Genomic DNA, 11,241 nt, shown 5'->3' on the forward strand with positions numbered 1-11,241 from the left:
TATGCATTTAGGAAGAGTTTGATGATATTTCAAGTATAAAATGTATATTATCAAGTATTTCAGGTTTCAATAAGGTTTTACAGGTTTTATAGCACTTTGGACCAAAAGACAAGGAAAATACGTTTTAGGAAAGTTTCAGAGCTTTACAGTACGGGCAATTTTTGAAGAATTTCCAGAGCTCAAAATATATCATTCTTGGTGTCTATGGAAAGCTGTAAGAGTCATATTTCTCCTAGAAGTGGAATCAATTCAATCCATCCAGCCATCCGAAAGTTATGCCTATTTTACCGAGACGTGTTATAAACCGACGTAAGAAGAACCGACCTACGAATGGGCTTTCATTCAAGGCCTGACCAGCGACCACCACTGCGGCCCAGTCCAAGCCTCCTCCACGGTCCAGAAGCCTCTTTCGCCGCCCCTTGTCTTGCACTTAAGAAGAGAAAACGTTTCTACCCTTACAAAACCCTAACCCTAAACAAAACCCTATAAATACTCTTAAAACCTAGGGTTTTGAGGTGTGCTTCCTCGGTGCTTCCTTTGTGCCTCTAAGTTCTTCATCCACACCACCAGCAGCCGACCTAGAGACGACCAGAGACTCCTCTACCACCGTCGAATCTCGTTCTCTCTCACCTCCTCTTAGAAGCCATCACCGAAGACACCAAATCTCTACTCTTCCTTATTTCTTTCATTCTTACTTTGCTTTTGGGATCAAGTTACTTTTGTGACAAATAGAGAAGTTTCCTTTGAACCCTTTTTGTTTATTGATTCGTTTTTGATGCTGTTTTATATAATATTAATGTCGTTTCTTTGCATCATGAACGAGTAGTTTACTTTGTTGGGTTTTATGGGGTGATTCAAGGGGAATTTATGGTTCGCTTCAATTAGGTTGTCAGATCTTATTTTCGGTTTTATATTAGAGTTCTTTTGGGACATCTTTATCTTAATTCTTATGCTTGGATTGATCACCAAGTACTGATCTAGAGAACGGAAGCGCTAACCGCATTATCCTACTTCTCCGAACTAGTGTTATACCGAAACCTTGCTCGTAACCTGCGTAAGTTGAGTTACGAAGTTTGGTGAATGTATCGAACTTGTTTAACTAGCTGGTTGACATGCGTCGTTGCCTACGAGAGTTGTGTAACGGAGTGTGAAGACTTTAGACTTTCATTCTATGAGAATAGCTTGTTAGTTCATTAGTGTTTCGTAGTTGAGAACCTAGACCAAAAATTAGTATTTACTTGTTAGATCTTACACTTAATATTGCTTAAAACCATGAAAACCCTGAGATCACTCCCAAAACGCCCAACGCCTTAGTCTTATAGTTTTAAACCGTTTTTATTTATTTGCAATAGTTATTAGGAAAACCAAAATCCCAATCTCTTATTTAGTCTTAGCCATAGTTCTTTCTCTTATAATTCAATTTGTGTTTGCTATTACTCTATGTGGGATCGATTCTAAAATACTACACTGATTAACTGTGCACTTTCAGTCGTTGTGTAGTCTTTTCAGGTAAAAGATTTGGAGTGAAATTCTACACACATCAAAGCTTTTTGGCGCCGTTGCCGGGGAGTAACTAGCTGCCCATTGAATTTGATAAGAACTCTCGTCTAATATACTTTGAATCTAATAACAGATAATGTTATGATACTCAGGCTGCTTTCATTCCAGGAAAGCTAATAACAGATAATGTTATGATACTCAGGCTGCTTTCATTCCAGGAAAGCTAATAACAGATAATGTTATGATAGCACATGAGATAATGCATTCCCTGAAATCAAGAAAAAGAGTCTCACAAAACTATATGGCTATCAAAACAGATGTTACTAAAGCCTATGATAGAGTAGAGTGGAATTTCTTAGAAGTTACAATGCATTTGTTTGGTTTTTCTGAAAAGTGGATCAATTGGATAATGGCAATAGTTCGATCAGTTAGTTACTCTGTGCTTATCAATGGTGCACCACACGGAACGATCATTTCTGAAAGAGGAATACGACAAGGTGACCCTCTCTCGCCGTATTTATTCATCCTGTGTGCAGACATCATGAGTCATTTGATCAAAACAAGAGTCCAATCTGGTGACATCCGTGGAATTAAGATCGGAAATGGTGTTCCTGCTATCACTCATCTACAATTTGCAGATGACTCCTTATTCTTCTGCCAAGCTAACTCACGGAATTGTAAAGCAATCAAAGAAGCTTTTGATGTCTATGAATACTATTCTGGACAAAAAATCAACACATCAAAATCTAAGATTACTTTTGGATCACGAGTTCATAGACACACACAGAGCAGATTAAAAACGATATTGGAGATACCAAACAACAGTGGAGGAGGAAAATACTTAGGGCTACCAGAACAGTTTGGGAGTAAGAAGAAATAAATGTTTTCCTACATAATCGAGCGAGTAAAGCAACGAACTGCATCTTGGAGCACAAAAAAATTGTCATTAGCTGGGAAAGAAATAATTTTAAAATCGGTAGCTTTATCGATGCCTGTCTATTCAATGACATGTTTTAAACTGCCTACAAGGATTATATCAGAAACTGATTCAGTTTTACAAAGATTCTGGTGGGAAAAAGGAAATGCCGAAAGAAGTATACCTTGGATAGCATGGGAACGTTTACAGTATTCAAAAAAAGAAGGGGGTTTAGGATTCAAAAACCTATCTAAATTCAATGATGCATTACTTGCCAAACAAGCATGGCGTTTACTTCGTTGTCCAGACAGTTTATTTGCAAAAATTATGAAAGCAAGATATTATAGAGATTGTTCAATCCTAGATGCAAAAAAAAGAGTTAACCAATCCTATGGTTGGGATTCTATTCTAGAAGGACTGGAGTTAATCAAAAAAGGTTCAAGATTCATCATTGGTGATGGGAAGACAGCTCGAGTAAATATTGATAATGTTATCCCAGAAAACCCTCCAAGACCAATAACAAGTATTCATCAAGATAATATGCAGAGTGTGTCACAACTGATTTTCGATACATGATCCTATCGTACTTGGTCTCAAGAAAGGTTATCCGAACACATTACTCTCTCTGATCATCAAGAGATTCACAAAATTTATTTGTCAAAATCAATTTCCCGAGACAAATTTATTTGGCATTATAATAAATCAGGAGAATACTCTGTTCGCTCTGGATACTGGCTTACTATGCATCATCCAAATATCAGTCCACCACAAGCAGCTATCCCTCATGGTTCAGTGCCACACAAAACAAAGATTTGGAAACTAAAGATTCTGCCAAGAATAAAACATTTTCTCTGGCGTATTCTATCCCAATCCTTACCATCAATTACCAGACTGAATTCTCGTGGCATGAATTTGGATCCTATTTGTCCAAGATGTTTCAAAGCAGATGAGACTATAGACCATATTCTATTTTAGTGTACACATGCTAAAGAAATCTGGGAACTCTCCAATATACCAATTCATTTATTGCTTCCTGCAACTTTCACCAGCGAACAGTTTATTTCCATCTTTTTGGATTCAATATATGATAGTGATATCCCTTCAATCACTAAACAATTACCATTTTGGATACTTTGGCACATTTGGAAGTCTCGAAATAATTTCACATTCAACTCCATTCAAGACAAACCAATAACAGTATTATTACGAGCCAAAGGTGATGTTGCAGATTGGAATAATCAGAATTCTCAAACAAACCATCATTAAACACAATTATCTCACAGCTCCAATCAAAAATGGAATCGTCCTACTACAACCTCTTTAAAATGTAACTACGATGCAGCTTTTGATTATAGTACTTCAACGACAAAGACAGTATGGATTCTACGTGATAAGAATGGAATAAGTAATGGTTGGGGTGCTATGGCTCTTGGGATAACATCATCTCCTTTAGAAGCTGAGGCAAAAGCGCTATTAACAGCAATGCAGCAAACATGGATAGGAGGAATCACTTCAGTTTGTTTCGAAGGAGATTCAGAGATACTGACAAAAATTTTAACAAACAAGGATGGCGATTTCTCTTTAGAGAACATTTTACAAGACATACGAGAATGGGCCGCGAAATTTAAAGAAGTACAGTTCAATTTCACAAGAAGACATTGTAATAATGTAGCTCATTTACTTGCAAAATTTGGTTGTATTTGTTCCGAGTTCTACTCAATTTGTTTTTCACCGCCAAAATGGCTTCAAAACCAATTGTATTGTGACTTTATTCAATCATCAATATAACAACATCACTTTCGACGAAAAAAAAAATTACAGTACAAAAACTGAAAAAGTAACAAAGCCGTCTCAATTACAAAACTAGCATAACGTCTTAGAATCATCACAATTTGTGTCTAAAATAACGTTTTAATTATGTATCTCATTATTACAAAACTATAGTCTCAAATGGTCACAAGTGATAACTAAAAATTTACCGCATAATTGTAACAAATACTCAAAAATCATGATATTTTGTTACTATAATAATGCCCAATTTCATCATTCGAAGTTCGTTTCAAATGGTCACAAATTATTACTAAACAAAACATTGCATCTAATAAACATTATAACTAAAAACATAATCTCAAAAAAAAATTCTTTATTAAATTCATAATTATACAAATTTTTAATAATCATAAACATTAGATATACATTATAATTTATCTTCATTCTTACAAAAACAAATCACGAATTTGACTACAGCTAACATCATATGCACATAATCGACCATAACTCTCATATTATAACTCTGATGAAAATGATCTCAGGCTCTCCAGAAAGGTAAGACTCAAATCTTTTCAAAGGTGGGTAGATCAGGTTCAATTTGTAGCAATGGGAAACAGTTTCACAAGATGACTGATATTAGTTCGCAGATCTGCGTAATATAGGTTTGAGAAAACATGTATTACTTTTAATCTACAAAATGTATTACAATCTTTTTTGCGGAATACTTATATCTATCAGTTGGAAAATTGCTCACCAATATTCACCATAAAAGAGTCTGTTTACCCATTCGTTTACACCATCTCTTAGGACAAGTAAGATATGTCCTTAATCTCGATTGTGGCTTCTTGTCATCTTTCTCTCAAATGGTTTGCTCTCTCTCTAGGGTTAGAAGACACGAAATTATAAAGAATAAAACCCTAATCATATCCAAAATAAGTCTTCTTAAACTAGGGTTAGAGACTTGGCTTAATGAGCTTTGTATGAACGACATAACAAATTATACTAATTTATAACTAATGTTTACTCATTTTAATGTCACAAACTGTGACTTGTGTATCAGTTATAAGTTCGTAACTAATTTGCAACAACATATTGGTCACAATGTAGTCATAATAGTGGCGATTAACATTATCATAGCATATTCGTCACTAATCGTGACAAACTTTAGTCATGATTTTTTTTCGTCATAATATAGTGACGAAAATATGAATCTATGACAAAGAAATTTAGTCATAATATCGTATTTAAAATGTCACAGATTTATGACGAAAGTTTTATGTCTCAAAAATATGTCTCAATAATTTTTTTTTTGTAGTGTTTATGCTTTTTTCCACTTGGCATTAATCTAATGGTCTATATTTGTCTATCAACCCAAAACTAATTAGAAATTAATTTATAACTACAAATTAAACTTTTTTTTTTAATATTTGTGATAATGCCAAAACATCAATCTATTAGGGACAGAGGGAGTATAAGAGTGAAGGTTATACTAATAGTATTTCTTAAGAGATATTAAAATACGTATTTATTGTTAATTATAAAATTTAATAAGCTAATATTTGATGTAGAATATTATATATATATACTTTTGTATAGTAGTATATTGATAATTACAAATACTTAATCTTATATTTGTACATTATGAAAAGTAATTATAGACAATATTATTCAAAAAAATGATTTGGATAAATATAAATAATTAAAGAACAAAATTATTTTAATTTTTAAGTAATATTCAATTACAAAACATATTCACTCATATACACGACGACCAAACACGAACTGATTTGTGTGGTATGTGTTTAATTTTTATATCAACTAGGTTTTGAAGCCATGCTACGCATGGGTTTATTTGATATATTTTGATAAAAATTATATATGATTGATTACGGTAATAAAATATTATCTCATAAAAAATTAACATTAGTACTAAGGAAAAAAAATAAATTTCAGATACACAATTTTTTAAATTTTAAAAATCAGTTATGTTATAAAATCAAATCTGATAAAAAAAATCATAAATTTAACTTGACGTCCAGACGAGACAAATCAAACTGATGACCTCACATATCCTAAACCATTTTCTTTGACCACCAGAAAAACGAAACAATTTTAAAATCATGAATTTAACTCATTTTCATATTTAATTGATCGCTACCACCTATGTTTTCGTGTTTTTTATTCAATGTTTTCTTATTCTTCATATTCTTTCTTGTTATTTTCATTGTCAAATTTTGTGTTAATTGTCATCGTAACTTTTACCGTTTGGTTCTTCGTTATACTCCTTTTCTTCTTCTTCCTCGTCAACTTCTTCACATTCTTCCACTGAAAAACCTTTTTTTAGACTACCACACAACTTGTTAACCCATCAAACTCCAAGAACAAAATCATTTCTTTTCTCATAAAATTTGTAAAATTCATGATTACCAGCATAGTCAACACATGCACCCAATTATTGACAATTTTATCCATATACTTATTTGGTTTTAGATCCACGCGTTTAGAAACTTCTCAAACCAAAATCCTTACTTGGTTTATAATATTTTAAAAACATAATAAAATATACTAATAATTATTTATTTAATATGAATCATATGATATATAGAAATATGAGTACACTATAAGAACATATTAATTATAAATAAATAATATCAATTATATTATATCATCAAATAATATCAACCGTATCATATTATCAAATAACCGTAACCGTATATAACAGTAACCGCTTGAACCGTAACCGTATTTAAACGTAACCGTTTAACCGTTTGTTAAACGGTTCTGGTTAAGGTTACAAAAATTTCTAACCATAACCGATGGTTAATAAACCTTAACCGTGACAACCATAACCCTGGTCATGCCTATGTATAGCTAATAAAACATGTGTGTTTGTCGTCCATCTTTCTTCTTTAAACCTCAAAATTTGACTCAAACATCTAATTAAGGTCTTGCCATGTCAATCATTCTTCCTTAGACCCAAAAATAAAAAAATAATGAAAGAATATCAACTCATCTCTAAAATCATACACAAAAATATGTTTTACAGCTCATAAGAAATAAAAGCACAAATGTAGATAAATAAAATAATTTATGTTTTGCATCAATATTTATAATATTTTAAACTTTTAAAAGGTTTCGAAATATAAAATTTGAACCTTTTGAATTTTTTCAATATTTATAATATTTTAAAATTTTAAAATTTAAAACTTATAATATTTAAAAACTTTTTAAACGCTAAGAACTTTTAAATATTATAATATATTTTTGAAAATGTTTAAAGTTTTAATTTGATCAAATAAAAAGCTAGATCAACCCAAATAAAACTTTTAAACTTGGACGCCCTGATAAATCAAGTTTTCCTGCTCATTTGTTGTTGGAAGCATATTAATCTTATTTATACTGGTTCTGAACTATTGTCTAAAAAATTTATAGCCAATGTGGGATATTGTGCTTAGTTTTTTGATTTGCATAAATTTAAAATTTTCATTTTTCTAAAAAATTCTGTAAATTTAAAAATTATTAATGAATGACATGTCAAATCATGATATGTTGTTTAAAATAATTCTTAATATAAAAAATTCTGGAAATTGTATAAAATGTTAATAAGTGATATGTCAAATTTCTATTGGTTGTTTAAAATCCTATGTGAACGGTCTTAGGAGCTTATAGCTCATAATTTTTATTAGTATAGATATATAAAAATAAATTATTATACACAAAAAAAATGAAACAAATGTTAGATACTAAAAATTGCAAAATTATGATAATCCAGTGACCACGGCGTCGTACATACAACAGCCGCCGGTTTGAGAACAAAGAACGTACGTACGCAACCACAAAGAACGTCAGGGTCAGTCGGATAAAAGGCTCTCTCATCTCATTTTCGCAACCACAAAGAACGTCAAAATCAGCTGCTTTTTACCCTTCACGCTAAGATCACTATCGCCTCCAGATCATGACACGTGGTCATCATTATGAACCATCATTTTTGCAACAGTTTCAATTTCTGTTTGTATACTGTATTTATAGCATTTTAAAAAGGCACGTCTTCAATCATCGTCAACACTCAAACAAACACCATAATAATTTTGAGAAAAGATTCGAAACTTTTTTTCAGTTTTTACATTGACTGTTGTTTAGCTAAAGCAAAAAAAAAATCTGGAGTTTTGCAATATCTCGGTGTTGCCGATTTATGTAAAAGCTTTATTCAAAATGTAGAAAATCTTTGGAGATTGCAAAAATAAAGAGGTTTACATAAATAAATTGGCACCAGACAAATTTAGTACCACTATATAAATAGTTGAGTTTGGAACGTAGCCATAAAGACTATCAAATTTACATAAAACGTCTGTTTTAAAAATCGCTAGACGCTAGTTGGGCGATCAGGATGGGCCTAGCGTCTAGTGAGAAATTTAGGGATTAAACAATGATTAATCGGGGATTAGTTTTAGGGTTATTTTATTAAATTAATAATAAAATACAAATATATAGTATTAAATATATGAATAATTCTGTTTATGTTAAAAAAAATATCAAAAAAATATAAAACTATAGTACTATCTTTAAAATTACGGTAAACATATAAAAACATAATTTTAAAAGAAAATTTTATGATTTTCATTAAAGTTTTATTGTAAAATATCATAAATTCTTAATTTAAATGTCTAAATAACAAAAAAATATATATTTGATTTATATTTGACTTCAAAAATAATCAGTATATACAAAATTAAGCGGGAAATAATCGGCGTAAACATGTTATAATCAAATTAGACGAACATAATTGGATAATCGATGCTAAGCAGGGATTAGTCATTAATCGAGACAAAGAGTGTGGGCCTAGCGATTTTGCGAGACTTAATTGGTGCTAGGCGGGAATTTTTAAAACAGAGCATAAAATCTGTCTCCCCCTACTTTAGTACAACTATACAAATAGTTGAATTTGGAATGTTATCATAAAGACGGTCAAGTTTATATAAAACTGATCAGAGGTTTATTATGTTCCAGACGTGTGTGTAGTGCTATTTCCAGGAAAAAAAAGCATTCATCGTATATGATATACAATGTCTCCCTTTACTTTAGTCATGTAAATGATTGCTTTTGTAAAAAATACACACTCATATAATATATTTTTGATGGACCAACTTGTAAAAAAATTGCATTTATAATAATATTAATCTTAAAGTAGTAATATACGTAAATATATTGTAAATAATTGTATTTGTAAAAAATACACATTCATATAATATATTTTTAGGGGACCAACTCGTAAAAAAAATACATTCATAATAATATTAATTTTTTCTTTCTTTTAAGATGTTTTTTTCATACTACTTTTCAAAAATGTCTATTTTCAAAACTTTCATAAAAAATGCTTCTAAAATTTTGAGATATACTATACACAAATACGGTTTATAAAAGCTTACACAAACTATTTTTATACGTATTATAAAAAGATATCATCAACGATCGTGGACTAATTTTCCTCCTCCCCCGGACTTTCTAATTAGTTTTAGCAATAAATTATTATACAAACAAAAAAGAAACAAATGTTAAATACTTAAAATCGCAAAATTAGGATAATCGAGTGACCACGGGCGTCGTACAAGTACAACAGCCGCCGGTTGAAAACAAAGAACGAACGTACGCAACCACCACAAAGAACGTCAGAGTCAATCGGATAAAAGGCTCTCTCATCTCATTAAAAATCAAATGCTGTACCCTTCACGCTAAGATCGTGGAATCTTATAGAACACTACCGCCGTGACACGTCATTATCGAGTGACCCATCATTTTTGCAACAGTTTCAATTTCTGTCTGTATTTCTAGTATTTTAAAAAGGCACGTCTTAAGTCGTCATCAACTCCCATAACCAAATTTAAGAAAAAAAAGATTCGAAACTTTTGTGAGTTTTTTTTTACATTACTTGTTTAGTTAAGCAAAAAAAAAAAAATTCTGGAGTTTTGCGATATCGGTGTTGCCAATTTATGTAAAGCTTTTCAGTTTTCATCCAAAACCCAAAACGTCTTCGGAGCTTTGCCAAAATAAAGAGGTTTACATGAATTATCGAAGCACCACCAGACAAACATTTTAGTACTAATTAGTTGAATTAGGAATGTAGCCATAAAGATGGTCAGGTTCAGAGAGAGACAGAGAGAGATAAGATAAGGATCTCTGTCTCATTTAAAAATCAATTGCTTTTTACGCCATTCACATGATAAGATCCTTGGAACAAACACTTACCATAAATATTTTAAGACAAGTCATCATTAAATTCCAAATCAAAATCATGTGGCCCGTAACTTAAGGCCGTGCCCACCAAACAATTATACACACTACTCCTGTTGTGTTTTTTTTTTTAGCATGCTCGCCGACAAAAAAAGAATAAAAATAAATAAAGTAAGAAGGCTCTTCTTCTTCATCGTCTTCGTTTCTTCATCCTCGTCAACTCTTTTTTTTTATAAAAAACAGATCGATTTGACTTTTTTTTCGGAGAAAAAAAAAATGGCGTCGTGGAATTCGATTCCGCTGGAGATCTTGTACGAGATCGTTGGATGGATCGCTTTTGCTTCGTGGTCTTTTAGCTTTTACCCACAGCTTGTTTTAAATTTCCGCAGAAAAAGGTAAATTCATCTCTCTCTCTCTCTATTTATTATTATTTCGAAATCGAAATTGATGAATCTTTTGTTGTGTTGTTTTCGGGGGGAAATGGAAAAAAGTGTGGTTGGATTAAACTTCGACTTCGCGATGTTGAATCTGACAAAGCACTCATCGTATATGATATACAACGTCTCCCTCTACTTTAGCCCTGTTATTCAGAAACAGTACTTTGATACCTATGGCGATAAAGAGGTAAAACTCTTTCTCCTGTTATTTCTTGTTTTGGTTCTTTGTGACTCCTATGCCTTAGATTATTGTAAATGAATGGGTATGGTTATGAGGATAGTTTTTGGGGGTGGGGGGGAAGAAAATGGGATGAGCGGTTTATGTTTTGGTTTTGGCGTATTTTTTTCAGATGATACCTGTGGCTGCAAATGATGTTGCATTCTCACTCC

General features: G+C 31.7%; 1 protein-coding gene across 1 annotated transcript in view; it reads left to right on the forward strand.

Moving 5' to 3' along the window:
* Positions 10,464-11,241, forward strand: part of LOC104724434 (cystinosin homolog) — a gene marked incomplete in the record, with an annotated part of 2,214 nt that continues 1,436 nt past the window's right edge. Inside the window, 3 exon segments of the mRNA XM_010442923.2 lie at positions 10,464-10,809; positions 10,906-11,038; positions 11,202-11,241. Coding sequence (XP_010441225.1) covers positions 10,550-10,809; positions 10,906-11,038; positions 11,202-11,241 — 433 coding nt within the window.

The sequence above is a fragment of the Camelina sativa genome, chromosome 11 (genome assembly GCF_000633955.1).
Source record: "Camelina sativa cultivar DH55 chromosome 11, Cs, whole genome shotgun sequence".
In the NCBI taxonomy this organism is placed as follows: Eukaryota; Viridiplantae; Streptophyta; class Magnoliopsida; order Brassicales; family Brassicaceae; genus Camelina; species Camelina sativa.